The sequence below is a fragment of the Pongo pygmaeus genome, chromosome 16 (genome assembly GCF_028885625.2).
Source record: "Pongo pygmaeus isolate AG05252 chromosome 16, NHGRI_mPonPyg2-v2.0_pri, whole genome shotgun sequence".
Taxonomy (NCBI): Eukaryota; Metazoa; Chordata; class Mammalia; order Primates; family Hominidae; genus Pongo; species Pongo pygmaeus.
Genome location: NC_072389.2, coordinates 34890939 through 34907192, shown reverse-complemented (window position 1 = coordinate 34907192; position 16254 = coordinate 34890939). Strand labels below are relative to the sequence as shown.

The 16254-nt window shown below is 40.8% G+C and overlaps 2 protein-coding genes across 7 annotated transcripts in view; one reads left to right on the top strand and one right to left on the bottom strand.

Annotated features, from left to right (window-relative positions):
* The window catches only part of MTMR10 (myotubularin related protein 10), a 59362-nt gene extending 52786 nt beyond the window's left edge, over window positions 1-6576 (top strand). The window contains exons 15-16 of one of the 2 annotated variants that reach the window (XM_054451991.2): window positions 2299-2481; window positions 3456-6576. In XM_054451991.2, the coding sequence (XP_054307966.1) occupies window positions 2299-2481; window positions 3456-4058 (786 nt within the window). In that variant the 3' untranslated portion in view covers window positions 4059-6576. Of the gene's footprint in view, window positions 1-1356; window positions 2165-2298; window positions 2482-3455 lie in introns of those variants that run through there. The other variant, XM_054451992.2, reaches the window with a different exon arrangement.
* FAN1 (FANCD2 and FANCI associated nuclease 1) overlaps window positions 2263-16254 on the bottom strand; it is a 139444-nt gene continuing 125452 nt past the window's right edge. For 3 of the 5 annotated variants that reach the window (XM_054451990.2, XM_063652520.1, XM_054451989.2), the window contains 3 exons: window positions 15543-15671; window positions 8206-8380; window positions 2263-3962 (listed from right to left, as the gene is read on the bottom strand). In XM_054451990.2, the coding sequence (XP_054307965.2) occupies window positions 8243-8380; window positions 15543-15671 (267 nt within the window). In that variant the 3' untranslated portion in view covers window positions 2263-3962; window positions 8206-8242. Of the gene's footprint in view, window positions 3963-8205; window positions 8381-15542; window positions 15672-15691; window positions 16021-16254 lie in introns of those variants that run through there. The other 2 variants (XR_010123927.1, XM_063652521.1) reach the window with 1 other exon arrangement.

Genomic DNA, 16254 nt, shown 5'->3' with positions numbered 1-16254 from the left:
AGGGAGCTGTAAAAAATACTTTCTACAAGTATTTCGTCTGCTTTCCCTGTTCATGTTCTAGTGCTCTATTTTTTTAATTTGGCTTTTTCAAAAGCTTTTTCTGACAAATACTAACATGAATCCCCCTCTCCCTTCCTCCCTAGCAGGAACTGGCCATTGTCTAAGGGTCGTGATTCTTAACCGTTCTCAGCCCCTTCCACACAGGCAAAAGCCCAAAGCATTTCTTCTTTTTTTTTTTCCATTCTGAGGCCACCTTAGGTGCTAGTGGCCAGGCAGTGTTTATAGAAAATCTGGTCTCTCTTAGAGATAAATATTTTTAATTATTACCTTTTAAAAAAGAGAACATCTTTTTTTTTTAAGACAGTTTGGCTCTGTCACCCAGGCTGGATGGAGTGCAGTGGTACAATATCAGCTCACTGCAACCTCTGCCTCCTGGGTCCAAGCACTGTTCTCGCCTCAGCCACCTGAGTAGCTAGGACTGCAGGCACATGCCACCACGCCTAGCTAATTTTTGTAGTTTTTTGTAGAGTCAGGGTTTCACCATGTTGCCCAGTCTGGTCTTAAACTCCTGGACTCAAGCAGTCCGCCCACCTCAGCTTCTCAAAGTACTGGGATTACAGGCGTGAGCCACCACACTTGGCCAAGAGGACATTTTCTATATACTTACTGAAGGGCCATTAAAACAGGTTTGGGTTCATGTTTTACTAGATTTCAGCTCTTAACAGTGTTTAAAGCAAATGGGTTGTTTTTAATCCATGTACATGATGAAATGTCAAGTAACTAAAATTTTTTTTTTTTTTTTTTTTGAGACAGAGTCTTGCTCCATCACCCAGGCTGGAGTGCAGTGGCATGATCTCGGCTCACTGCAGCCTCTGCCTTCCAGGTTCAGGTGATTCTCCTGCCTCAGCCTCCCGAGTAGCTGGGACTACAGGCGCCCGCCACCACACCTGGCTAATTTTTGTATTTTTAGTAGACACGGGGTTTCACCATATTGGCCAGGCTGGTCTTGAACTCCTGACCTCGTGATCCGCCTGCCTTTGGCCTCCCAAAGTGCTGGGATTACAGGCGTGAGCCACCGCTGCACCTGGCCAAAACTGTTAAAAGTATGCGTATTTGGTGCTTAATGAATTTTTACTTATTTGAAATAGAAAATTGTGTAAAACTTTACAAAATGTCCTGTGCTGTTACACAGCTTATCCATTTCTTGATGATTCAAGCCGCCACTGTGGCAGGGAATGCCACCTGGCTGTGATGCAGTCATGGCCTCCTGACTGCTATATTCTTGTCCTCGTAACATTCATTGTTTGCCTTTTTAATCATTTCCAAATAAATTCTTGGGGTTTTTTTTTTTGGTAGAAAATTTGGAGAGTACTGAAAGGTACAGAACAAAGAATCAGACATTTCCCATCATCCAGCAACTCTGTGTCTGGGGTTATTTCCTCCGGGGGACTGTTGTGTATACACTGCTGTGGCAGCCTGCTGCCGTCAATCAGCTGAGATGAGAGTCCTTTGTCCACGTTGCTAAATGTGACTGTGCTTCATAGAAATGGTCTGGGCTGCCTTCCAGAGGAGCTCCATGTCTTCCTCACAATGCGGTGGTTGGCTGTCACCCTGTAGCCTTGTGTTGCCTCAGTTTACTGTGGTGGGAAGCCAGATAACTAGGCTGCACCAGCCCAGAGTCCGGGCTAGAGGTGGACTCCTGTGAAGAGGGGTCTCCTGTGTACCTGGTCTCCATGGTTTGCCACATGCTGGGACCACAGGGAGTTGATCCCTTCCTTCCTACCCTGAGTCCGCGGTCTGTGATTTGAGATCACTGGCTCAGTGAAGTGTAGCTCCCCACTTACGAAGTAAGTTATAAAATTGGTGGCAGTGATTTCCATCCAAAGATTTTGTTAATCCACTTACCAACAGGTAACTACTTAAATGTACTGACCGTGTGCTCATAAAAGTAAAACACTGTAATTATAGAAATAAATTCAACATGTTTAAGACTTTCTAGTATCATGTTAGTGAAACTTCTCTTAATAACATTCTTATTGCCCAAAGGGCACGGCTTCCTTCGGGTCCTAAGGCAGAGGGCACCTGAAAAGCACACTCCTTGTTCATGGGGACTATGGGGCTTCTCTGAGCTCAAAGGCCAGGAGCATCTCCTCTCTTGAAGTGAAAGTGCCACTCTGGTGGGTTTTGAGGGCTGCAGTACAGAACATTTAACCCGTATAATGGTGAGTGGCTCATCCGAAAAAAGGCATTCATGAGAAAATCTTTAGTTTTGCAAATATTTATTTATTTATTTTGCAGGAATTTGCTATAAGCAAAAATATCCAATTGGGTGATGAGAAGGGCTTAAAATTCCCCTCTGTTTGGGACTGGTCTCTCCAGTTTACAGCAAAGGATCGCACCCTTTTCCATAACCCCTTCTACATTGGAAAGAGCACACCTTGTATACAGAATGGCTCCGTGAAGTCTTTTAAACGGACGAAGGTAAATCACAGCTAACAAAACGTGATGTTGGCTCACACGTAACCAGACACCTCTTTTTCAGAACAGAGAGTGTTAAAAGTAAAGGCACTTCCAAGAGTAACACTGCTAATGTGGGTTTCTGAGGGGTCATTCCCTCTTTAACTCAAATGACTGTATCCCAACTTTCTTCCTGGTGTCTGAGGCCCACAAAGTCTCAGTACCTGAGAGTGGGCAGATTGCAGCTTTGAGCCTGCAAGCCCGATTTACTAAAGCCCCATTTATCCATTTCTTGATGATTCCAGCCGCCACTGTGGCAGGGAATGCCACCTGGCTGTGATGCAGTCATGGCCTCCTGACTGCTATATTCTTGTCCTCATAACATTCATTGTTTGCCTTTTTAATAATTTCCAAATACATTCTTGGGATTTTTTTTGGTAGAAAATTTGCAGAGTTTGAATACTCAAAGACAAAAAAAGCATGCATGCAGATGGTCTGAACTAAATAAATCTTTGAGTATTCAAACCAGAATTTGTATGTTATTCTAATTAAAATAAAAATTATATTAAAAAAAAAAAAAGAAAAAAAAAAAAAAGAAAATTTGCAGAGTACTGAAAGGTACAGACCAAAGAATCAGACATTTGGCCTCCTGACTGCCTGTATTCAGTTTGCCATTGTTCTTGATAGAATCGGCCAGGTCTAGGGTTTTTTCTAGCCCGTCTTAGAACTTATCCTTAAGCAAATTAGTGGATAGGAGGTACTCTTATCCCTGCCCCCATTCAGGCTGATAGTTACAGCCTAGGTAGAGTCAACACATAAAAAAGTGTAATTCCAGGGGAGGAGGATTAGAATAAGGACACAGAGGAAGGGAGGAAAATATTCTTTGAGGCTGAAATTCCATTAATTTTTCATAGTATTGAGTTTATATTTGCCATTGCATCCTTACAATCTTTCTAAAAAGGGAATCCCCGGAACATAATAAAATCTCTTCTGTATAGAAAAGCTACAGCTCCACACTAAGAGGAATGCCGTCTGCCTTAAAGAATGGAATCATCAGTGACCAAGAATTACTTCCAAGGAGAAATTCATTGATATTAAAACCAAAGCCAGATCCACCTCAGCCAACCGACAGCCAGAACAGTGATACGGAGCAATATTTTAGAGAATGGTTTTCCAAACCCGTCAACCTGCACGGTGTTATTCTGCCACGTGTCTCTGGAACACACATAAAACTGTGGAAACTGTGCTACTTCCGCTGGGTTCCTGAGGCCCAGATCAGCCTGGGTGGCTCCATCACGGCCTTTCACAAGCTCTCCCTCCTGGCTGATGAAGTCGATGTGCTGAGCAGGATGCTGCGGCAACAGCGCAGTGGCCCCCTGGAGGCCTGCTATGGGGAGCTGGGCCAGAGCAGGATGTACTTCAACGCCAGCGGCCCTCACGACACTGACACCTCGGGGACACCGGAGTTTCTCTCCTCCTCATTTCCATTTTCTCCTGTAGGGAATCTATGCAGACGAAGCATTTTAGGAACACCATTAAGCAAATTTTTAAGTGGGGCCAAAATATGGTTGTCTACTGAGACATTAGCAAATGAAGACTAAAATAGGGTGTTTTCTGAACATTTTGAGGGAAGCTAGCAACTTTTTTCCTCTGAATTAAAATTGCTAACCTAGGCGTTTGAAGCTCTAATAACTTTATATGTAAGAATAATAGTTGGAATTTGCACTAATATTTAAAAACATGTTGAATCATGGTTCTTTCACACTTATTTTAAGAGAGATGTAAATTTTGTTCCTGTCCTCTTTCTGTCATTACAGGTCTGGCTTTTGTAACTGTGATCAAACTGTTCGTGTTCTGTCTGCTACATTTCTGTCTCCATCCATTTTTCCTGCCACCTCCTGAAGGCTATCTGATAGTCACATTAGCAACCCCAGGCAGCAGACAACAGGAAAGTTAGGAAATTTGTGTTTCGTGTCATTTTTAGGAACATCTGATAAAACCTCCAGCAGGTTTTAGGAAGTATTCATGTATTTTTCTGGTTACTTTCTGTCATCTCTAATTGAACTCACCTGATGAAGGTTCAGTGTTCTGTGGCCAGAATTTATTATTTTAGATCACCTTCTTTGCGACCTTAGATCACTGTGTTTTGAAATCATGAGTTTGCTTTTAACTTCATAGGGCTAACTTTAAAATGATATGCACTGTTAATTTTAAAGCATTTGCTGCAGATAATTAAACTTAGAAGTGCCTTTGACTTTAAGATACAAATATTACAGAAGAAAATATAATTTCACTTTTTAAAATTGGGGTGTGAAAATCCCATTGCATATTTGAAATAGGCTTTTCATACTAAGCTTCATAGCCAGGAGTCCCCAAAGTCTTGTTCCTCTGAAAGCCACTGGGGAGTGGCCTGTGAGGTGCTGATTCCTCAGAGGTGCATGCTGTAGACAGGAGAGTGCCATCTATGCCAAAACCCGCCCTCAAAAACAAGGCTTGCTGGGAGGCGTGCTGGGCTTGGCCATCAGTATTTCCAGTGTGGTAAACTATTGCTGGCACTTCCCCCTGGAAATAACTAATGAGGTCACGAGTTGGGCACCTGCACAGATGTCCTCCTTCTCTCATAGTTCCTAATGCTTAGGAATAGAGGAGAAATAAAAAATGGATTCTCTCAAAACACTGCCATTTGAATAGCGAGAGAAGTGCTCCCCCAACCCCCAACTTTGGATGGCAAAGTTGAGGAGAATGAGCAGACACAGTTGTTTGCTTGATCTGAATCTCTCTTAAAGTATTTCCAAACTGTGTGACAAGAGCCTACCTACCACTGTAGAGGTCAAAGCTGAAGCTTCTTACAGCAGTGAAACGGGGCACCGCCTACCCCACACTCCTCATTCCCCGCTTAAAACATGGATACTTTCAAATTTGACTGTTTCTTAAACTGCCACCCTAAGATATGGAAAATTTTTAAAGTGTCTAGTTAGCTTATTTCCTTTTCTAAAACAAGTGTTTTCAAGATAACTATTTTACCTTTATATGTACTGAATAGCTGTTTCTATTTGAATTATTTGCCTTTTAAGATTTGATAATGTCTCTGGGTATAACAGGACAGGAGTTCTTAAAAAATATCTTAAGAAATTCACTTTATGGGTAAACCCAAGGTTTTTGCCAACTTGTTGCCTAGAAAATAAGGGCTAGTTTCAGTTTATACAAATAGAATTATTAAACATTTTACAGTCCTTGATTAGAAACCAGACCCAATCTCTTTATAACACCACAGCGTATCCTACTATTGACAGTGTAATCACAATTCTCCCTTTTTCATTTAGCTGCTTTTTTATTATTACTAAATGTTTTGGATTGAGCATTTTTCCCTCTGTAATTTTCTTCCCTCACGTTTATTTTATTTTAACTCTTGTAGTAGTTTATTGTTGTTAATTTACAAGTTTAAAAATATTAGGTACTATTAATAATGGTTAAAAATAGAAAAATGCATATTTTTGTATGATAATCAAATGTAAAATAGTTTTATTTTTGCTGGACAGTTGTTATATCATGATTATTGTGCCACAGTTTATTGTGCATAATATGAAAAACAACTATGACAGCCTTCAGTCGGGCCAGGGTAAAGCTGCTTACCACCTCTGCCGTCAGAGGGACGTGTGGTGACAGCAGTGGTGTGGCTGCACAGAGCGCACTGGAGAGAGCTCAGCACCCCTGCTGCCCGCCAGCAGAGCCCGTGATGAGGGAACGCCACACAGATGCTGATGCGCTGGGTGAAATTTCTAGTATTGAACGTAAAGGTGTACAGTGTCTTGCTGTTATTTTTATGATGGAAACTGATTTTGAAACCAAAAATATCTAACTAACTATATTTAAGGAAAGGATATTAATTTGTACTAACAGAGGGTGAAAGCTGTTCACATCTGTCAACAAAATCTGCTTGCTGCAGTAGTAACCTCAAGTGGTTAAAACTTGATTTCCCGAGAAAACTAAAACCTTTGTGCCTAAAATTGATGACTTGAGTTCAAGTGGGATGAGCAAGAAGATGTGTTATCTTGTTGTTCAACAGTATTGAATGTGAAGGAAATTTTGATGGCTTAATAAAATTCCACAGCGACTGTTTGTTGTTGTCAATATGAAATCATCTACTGGAACACGGTGATAGAAGAGGTGAAGGCATCTTCTTCCACCCATACTTCTGTGTCATCCATGGGATGTTTCTGCTTGCCCTCTAAAGCCAGGTAGTGATCAGTAACTAACTAACTAACTTTTTTTAACAGCAATTCCGAAGTGGCTAAAGTTAAGGCCATGTGGATGTTGATGGATCATGCCCTAACTGGTCCTTCCATTCAATAAATATAAAAACTGGGGAGTAATATTCCCCCAAGAAGGCTTCAAACAAGTCGAGAGACTGGGGTCCCAGTCCCTGACTCCTGGGCCTGGCGCATGGATAAATCACCTTTCTACCAACCACACCCCCTTGCCCAGCCTGAGACCCTCCCACAATGGTGATGAGCAGCCGATTTGACTGTACTGTCAACAGAGAAACTACCCCGATCTAGTTAGTTATTAGGGATGGTCCCAGGGAGAAGGACAACTGCCTCTGATAAAAGGCTTCATTCCTTTCATGATCCGGGCCCAATCAGTAGAACAAGCATTTACATGTTATAAATCAACACAACTTCATGAGAATGTTTTAATTCCTAAAGAAATTGGAATTTCAACTGTTTCAGCCCTTCTTAGATAATCAAAACAGTTTAACAGCTAAATGTGTATAGGGCAGTAAAGAAAAACTTAATTCGAGAATTTCGGTTTCCCATATAATTAATTACTTGAAGGAAACATTGGTTATGCTACTTTAATTTTTTCTTTTTTGAGACAGAGTCTCGCTCTGTCGCCCAGGCTGGAGTGCAGTGGTGCAATCTCGGCTCACTGCAAGCTCCGCCTCCCAGGTTCACACCATTCTCCTGCCTCAGCCTCCCGAGTAGCTGGGACTACAGGCGTGTGCCACCAAGCCCAGCCAATTTTTTGTATTTTTAGTAGAGATGGGTTTCACCATGTTGGCCAGGATGGTCTCGATCTCTTGACCTCATGATGCGCCTGCCTCGCTCATCCTCCCAAAGTGCTGGGATTACAGGCATGAGCCACCATGCCCGGCCGCTACTTTTTTATAAAAAAACCTAAAGATGAATCATCACTTGTTTTTGAGTTTTCCAGCTTTTTGCACATCTAATCATATAGATGCATCCAGCTCCAATAATGGTCAACAAGATTTTTCTCTTTTAAAAAAGTTCATTACCAGCCAGGTACAGTGGCTCAATGCCTGTAATCCCAGCACTTTGGGAGGCCAAGGTGAGTAGATCAGTTGAGGTCAGAGGTTCCAGACCAACCTGGCCAACCAACATGGTGAAACCCCGTCTCTACTAAAAATACAAAATTTAGCCAGGCGTGGTGGCGCACACCTGTAGTCCCAGCTACTGGGGAGCCTGAGGCAGAAGAATCACTTGAACCTAGCAGGTGGAGGTTGCAGTGAGCCGAGATCACACCACTGCACTCCAGCCTGGGTGACAGAGCGAGACTCCATCTCAAAAAAAAGTTGATTACCCACTGTGTGGAATCAATGAGTGTATTCAAGCAAACAAACACTTTTGTGATATGCAGACACTGTACAATGACAAGTCAAACTATCAGGTTTATAATGCATGATAACAAAATTAAATAAAACATGTTTTATACTCTTGAAAATCTTACATTAATGTATCACCAAATATCCCCAATTCCATAGCTTTTAGCTAAGGCTTTGGCTCTTAGCTCCAACTGCAACCACGTGGCAGACTTCTACGTCAGCCCCCAGCTTCTGCAGTTCAGCCAGCCAGATCATCTGCTTATGTGAAAGACGATCATTGGGGCCTTTAACTTCCACCAGCTGGAAAGAAATTTTTAAAAGTTATTAGTATCTTACTGAAGGAAAAGCCATTCAATTAAGTTGTTGTAGTTGTCACTGACAACTATTTAAATGGCTCTTCTGCTCTCTCACTGTATTTGTAAGTGTAACACAAATATATGGATGGTCCTTCACTTACTTACAATGGTTCACCTTAGGATTTTTTGACTTGAAAATGGTGCAAAAGTGATGATATACATTCAATAGAAACCATGCTCTGAGTGTTGATCTTTTCCCAGTATGATACTCCATGCTGGGCAGCAGCAGTGAGCCACAGATCCCAGTCAGCCAGATGATCATGAGGGTAACCAGTACTCTACGGTGTGCAGTGAACTAGATGATTCTGCCCAACTGTAGGCTAATGCACGCATTCTGAGCACATTTAAGGTAGGCTAAGCTAAGCTATGAGGTTTGGTGGGATAAATATGTTAAATGCATTTTCAACTTATAATATTTTCAGTTGATGTGTAGGATTTATCAGGGCATAAGTCCATCATAAGTTGAGGAGCGTCTGTATGAGCTAAGAAATTTATTCACAAATTTTTCTATTCTGTAGAAACTAGACAGTTCTTCACAGAGGATGAGTAAACTGATTCTTAGTATAGCAAATGAAAAATTGTTTTAAAGCATGCACTGGATTTTACTTCCCTGCTTAAAACCCTCTGATTACTCTGTTACATTTTCAATTAAATCTAACCTTCTTGCCATGACCAGTCTCTTCCCTACCCCGAGGCCCTCACTTCCACTTGCTGCTTGCTGTCCCGCTGCCTGGGACATTTCTCCCTGTTCTTGACATGCCTCACTTCTTACCTTTCAACGCTCGGCTTAAACTCATCTGGAGAGGTCACAGCTCTAAGTATATCCTCCCTATGCACTTCTTTCATGGCATTCATAAGATAAAAATATATACTACATGTCATCTTCATGAAGGCAAGAATTGTGTGTTTTGTTCACTACACATCACTAGACTTGAAGACACAGCAATAAAAACTATTCTAGGTAAAATATAGAAAAAAATTGTTTAAATACAGCATTCAGCAGCCTAATGGACATTTAATTAGAGTCCCCAAAGGAATGAGAAAAAAAAACTTAAAGAAAAAATGGCCAAAAATTTTCTAAATTTGATGAAAACAATAAACCCAAAGATTGAAAGAAATTAATGAATCCCAGGCACACAAATGTAACGGCACCCTAGGAAATATCACAACCATATAATCAGGATATAGTCAAAGCAGCCAGAATTTTTAAAGCCAGAGGAAAAAAAAGATTCTTTGATTGGAAACCATGCTAGTTAGAAGACAGTAGACTAATATTTTTAAAGTATTGGAAAATAACTGTCAACATAGAATTCATTGCCCAGAGAAAATATCTTTCAAAAACAAAGGTGAAATAAAGGCTAAGACATACAAAACCTAAATACAGCCATCCTTCAGTATCCATGGGGGACTGGTTCAAGGACCCCCCTCTGTTACCAAAATCCATGGATGCTCAAGTCCCTGATATAAAATGGCATCAAACATTTGCATATTCTATGCACATCTTCTCATATACTTTAAATCATCTCTACTTATACCTAATGTAAATGCTATGAAAATAGTTGTTATGCTGTATTTTTATTTGATTTATTGTTGTAGTTACTTTTTATTGTTTTTCTTTTTTCCAAATATTTTCAGTCCATGGTTGCATCTACAGAAGCAGAAACCATGGATACAGAGGGCTACCTACTGTAATTCATTACTAGCAGAACTTCCAGACATGGAAATTTTTTTTTTTTTTTTTGAGACAAGTTCTCACTCTGTTGCCCAGGCTGGTATACAGTGGTATGATCTCAGCACACTGCAGCCTTGACCTCCCAGGCTCAAGCAGTTCTTTCACCTCAGCCTCCCAAGCAGCTGGGACTACAAGTGCACACCACCACACCCAGCTAATTTGTTTATCGTTTTGTAGAGATGAGTTCTCACTGTGTTGCCCAAGCTGGTCTCCAACTCCTGAGCCCAAGCAATCCGCCCACCTCAGCCTCCCAAAGTGCTGGAATTATAGGCGTGAAAGGAAATTCTTCAAGCAGGAGAATGAGACTACACAGAAATCTGGATCTATACAAAAGAATAGTAAGCACTGGAAATGCTATCTACGTAAGTAAATATAGACTCTTATTAATCAACTGTAGAAAGCAAAAATAATATAGAACGTATAACATGTAGAAGTGAAATATATGAAAACATCACAAAGGCTGGAAGGGAAGATATATATTATTGAAAGGTTCTTTTTACTCTAAAGTGTGTATCACTTGAAGGTGGATAAGTTTTAAGATATATAATATACTAATGCAACCACTTAAACACAATGAACAGTTACAGCTAACAAGCCAGCAAAGCTATAAAATGCAATCTTTAAAAATAAGACAGGGCCAGGCACTGTGGCTCATGCCTGCAATCCCAACACTAAGAGACCACGGCAGGTGAACTGCTTAAGCCCGGGGGTTTGAAATCAGCCTGGGCAACATGGTGGAACCCCATCTCTAAAAAATAAAAAACCACAAAAATTAGCCAGGCATGGTGGCGTGCACCTGTGGTTCCAGCTACTCAGGAAAAAGACAAGGGACAAAAGACTTCTGAGACAAAGAGAAAATAAGTATCAGGATTTAAAGCTAAGGATATCAATAATCAAATTAAATGTAAATGTTCCAAACACCCCATTAAAAGACAGAGGTTAAGTTGGATTCAAAAGTAAGACCCAACTATATGATGCCTACAGGAAATCCACATTAAAAATAAGATAAAACAGGTCAAAAGTAAAAGAATGGAAAAATGTATCATGTTAACATTAAAAAAAAAGAAGGCTGAAGTGGCTACATGTTAACAATATCGGACAAAGTTGATTTCGGAGTAAAGATTACCAGGTGTAAAGGGGGTCATTGCATAATGATAAAAGGGTAGACTCATGAAGAGGACATGACAGTCCTAAAAGTTTATGCGTCTTATAACAGACCTTCACAATACATGAAGCAAATATTGATAGAAACGCAAGAAGAAATACACAGATCGGCTGGGCATGGTATACTCTCAGCACTTTGGGAGGCCAACGTGGAGCCCAGGAGTTTGAGACCAGCCTGGGCAACATGGTGGAACCCCATCTCTACAAAAAATAAAAAAAATTAGCTGGGCATGATGGTGCATGCCAATAGTTCTGGCTACTCAACAGGCTGAGGCAGAAGAATTGCTTGAGCCTGGGAGATCAAGGCTACAGTGATCCAGGATCGCACTGCCACTACACTCCAGCCTAGGTGACAGTGAGACTCTGTCTCAAGAAACCAAAAAAAAAAAAAAAAAGAAAAGAAAAGAAATACAATTATAATCAGAGATATCAATATTCTCTCAATAATTTATAGAACAAGTAAATAAGAAATCAGTAAGGACACAGACAACTTAACACTATCAACCAACTTGACCTAATTGACATTTAAAAATACTGCCCACAACAAATGCTGAACACATTCTTTTCAAGTACAAACAATATTCACCAGGGAAAACCATATCCTGGACCATAAAACAAGTCTCAACAAATTTAGTGGGATTCAAATCATACAAAATATGTCCTCTGAATACAATGGAGTTAAACTACAAATCAATAGCTGAAAGATACCTGAAAATCTCTCAAATGTTTGGAAATGTAAATGACTCACTTCTAAATAAGCCAAGGATCAAAGAAGAGTCAAAAGGGAAATCAGAAAGTATTGTGAACTGAATGAAAATGAAAACAACTACTAAATTTGTGAGGTTCAGATAAAGCAGCACTGAGAAGGAAATTTGGAGCACTACCTAACTCTGTTAGAAAAGAAGTTCGCAAAGCAATCACCATAGCTTCCACCTTGAGAAACTAGGAAATAAAAAAACAAATGAAACCAAAAGCTGATTCTTTGAGAAAATCAGTAAATTGATAAACCTCCTGCCAGACTCATCAGGGAAAAAAGAGAAAAGACACAAATTACCAATATCAAGAATAAGAGCATGACAGAGATAAAGATTCTACAGATATTAAAATACAATAAGAAACAAATACACGGCCGTGTGCTGGTGGCTCACACCTATAATCCCAGCACTTTGGAAGGCCAAGGTGGACAGATCACCTGAAGCCAGGAGTTCAAGACCAGCCCGGCCAACATGGCAAAACCTCATCTCTACTAAAAATACAAAAAAAAAAAAAAAAATTATCCAGGCATGGTGGTGCACAGCTGTAATCCCAGCTACTAGGGAGGCTGAGGCATGAGAATCACTTGAATCCAGGAGGCGGAAGTTGCAGTGAGCTAACTCGCGCTACTACACTCCAGTCTGGGCAACAGAGCGAGACTCCATCTCAAAAAAAAAAAATAAATAAATAAATAAATATATAAACAACTTTAAGACAATACCTAAATGAAATGGACAAATTCCTTGAAAGACACAAACTACCAAAGCGCAGTCAAGAAGAAACAAATAATATGAACGGCCTTATGTTGTTTAAAAAGAAATTTAATTTATAGCTTTAAATTTTCCTTCCCACAAAATCTCCAGGCCCATACTGCTTCACTGGGGAATTCTATCAAATGTTTAGGGAATAATACTAATTCTACACCAACTATTCCATCCCACTCTGATGCTGGTATGACTCTGAAATCAAAACCCAACAAAGAGAAAATTACAGCTCAATATCCTTCATGAACATATATGCAAAAATTCTTAATATTTTACAAAATCAACTCCCAACATTATATAAAAAGGATAATACATCGTGACCAAGTGAGGTGTATCGGAGAAATGCAAGGTAGGTTTAAGATTCAAAAACCAGTGTAAATCACATGATTAATAAGCGTACTCAAGAGAAAAATCGCATCATAATGTCAATAGATTTTTTTAAGAAGTTATTTGACAGAATCCCACATCAATGCCTGATAAAAACTCTCAGAAAACCTGGATGTAAAGGGAAGTTCCTTAATATAATAAAAGATATCTGCGAAACATCTGCATCTAATATGATACTCAATAATGGAAGACTTAAGTACTTTCCCCCAAGATTGGGAACAAGGCATGGACGTCCAGTCTCACCATTTACAGCCTATGCTTTCCTGGAGGTTCTAGCCAGTGCAATCAGGCCAGAAAAAGAAAAGAAAGGAACTAAGACTGGAAAGGAAGAAGTAAAATTATCTTTATTAGCAGACAATCTGATTGTCAATGTAGAAAATCCAAGGAAATATACAAAAAAAACTCCAAGAACTAATAAGTACGCGTACCAAATTTGCAGAATATAAGATCAATATACATAATCAACTGTATTTCTACACAGAGCAGCAAACAACTGGAAATTGAAACTTTTAAAAATGATACTGTTTAAATAACATTAAAAATATGAAGTACTTAGGGATCAATCTGACAAAAGATATGCAAGACCTCTACACTGAAAACCAAAAACACTGAAAAAAGAATAAGGAAAATCTAAGTACACGGGGATATATACCATGTTTGCTGATCAAAATAATGCTGTTAAGATACCAATTCCTCTCAGATTGGTCTACAGATTCAAAGGAATTCCAATTAAAATCTCAGCTGGCTTTTTTCTTTTGAGATGGAGTCTCACTCTGTCACCCAGGCTGGAGTGCAGTGGCGCAATCTCGGCTCACTGCAAACTTCGCCTCCTGAGTTCAAGCGATTCTCCTGCCTCAGACTCCCAAGTAGCTGGGACTACAGGCACATGCCACCATACCCGGCTAATTTTTTGTATTTTTAATAGAGACGGGGTTTCACCATGTTAGCCAGGATGGTCTCAATCTCCTGACCTCATGATCCGCCCACCTCCGTCTCCCGAAGTGCTGGGATTACAGGTGTGAGCCACTGCACCCGGCCTCAGCTGGCTTTTTTTTTTTCTTGGAAACTTAAAATTTGATGTTATAATTCAAATAAAAATGCAAAAGAGCCAAAACAACTTTGAAAAACAAGTCATTAGAGGACTTAGACTACCTGACTCCGAGATTTATCTAAAGCTACAATAATCAAGAAATACAGACAAACAGATCAATGGAACCGAAGAGTATCCAGAAACAGACCCACATATATATGGGTTACTGATTTTTGACAAAGATACAGAGGGAATTCAGTGGAGGAAGCATGGTCTTCTTGACACATGGAGCTGGAACAAGTGGATATCCACACGCCACAAATGAATTCCAGTCCATGCCCCACACTGTATACAAATGGCATCTCAAATGATCATAAAACTAAATGTAAAACCTAAAACTATAACACTTCTAGAAGAAAACAAAGGAGAAACTCTTTGTGACCTTGGATTAGGCAAGTATTTCTGACATGTGACACCAAAAGCATGATCCACTAGAGAACAAATAAGTTGGATTTTGTCAAACTTTGAAACCTCTGCTCTTCAAAAGACACTATTAAGAAAATGAAAAGACAAGCCACAGACTGGGATGAAATGTCACTGATAAAGGACTTGTATCCAGGATATATAATTTTTTAATCTCAAAACTCAATAATGAGAAAACAAATCACCAGTGATGGGCAGCAGGGCTGGGCTAGTGGACAGCGTTCAAGAAGTGTGCACTCTCTGAGCTTTTTAAAAAATTTTTTGTGGGCACATAGTAGGTGTATATATTTATGGGGTACATGAGATGTTTTGATACAGGCATGCAATGTGAACTAAGCACATCAAGGGGAATGGGGTATCCGTCCCCTCAAGCATTTATCCTTTGAGTTACAAACCATTATACTCTTTAAGTCATTTTAAAATGTACAATTATCGGTAAGCTTCTGAAATAGCTCCTGGTGTCCACACCCTGTGTGACCCCCTCCCTTTGAGTGTCAGCTGGACTAGAGACTCGTTCCTAACCACAGAATACAGCAGGAGTGATGGAACATCACTTCCACATCAAGTCATAAGAGATGGAGCTCTGTCTTGCTCACACCCTGGGGCTCCTCTCACCCGCCTGCTCTGATGAAGCCAGTCACAGGGGAGAGGCCCACAGGAACCCAGACCCTCGGCCCAAAAGCTCTCAAGGAATTCAGTCTTGCCAACAGCCACTCAAGAAATGCCTACTTGTGGCCTCTCATTCAGTTGCTAATAAGGTTACCAACAGACTTTCCATTCTGGCTCAACTGACCTTAAAGCTATGGCTCTGGGAGTTCCACACCACCAGGTCGGGGAGGCCCCCTCGACAGTGTCGAAAGTCAGCAGCCAGGCGCCTGCACACACCACTGAGCACAGGGCCCCCCAGGCAGGAGACAAGATCCTGAACACAAAACACAGGACAGTTAGCCACTTCCCTCGTGACAGAGAATGGAAATAGGCTCCAGGGATCATGAGATGGAGAAAAGCTCAGTGTATATGTAATTCAGTGCACATGGACCTCAGGCCCACCGTGCGTTGTTCTGCTACTTGTACCAGAGCTGCAGAGCCATGGCTGGAATCCCACTGGCAAGTGGTGGGAGACTGGTCCTCCTGTGGTTAGTTTCCAGGCTTCCGCCAGTGTGGCCATGCTGGGGAGCGCTGAGGAAGAGGGATGTGGAGGATGCACTCAGGAACGCAACAGCACGGCCTCACAGAGGGCAGCAGTTGAAGGAACACAAAAGGTATCCTCCCTGCCTCAGCCACAGGGCAAGCAAAAGAAAGCTGTCAACTCAGGGGTGGCAAAGGCACAGCTGGGGCTTTTCTAACACCCTAGTATGTTTCCATCACTAACAGTGGCATTGGGGCCAGGGGGATAGGGTATTCTCATTCTATCTATCTATCTATCTATATGCACACACATACACATATCTACATATACACACGTGTGTGTGTATTTTGATAAAGTTGCTGAAAAGACAGCACTG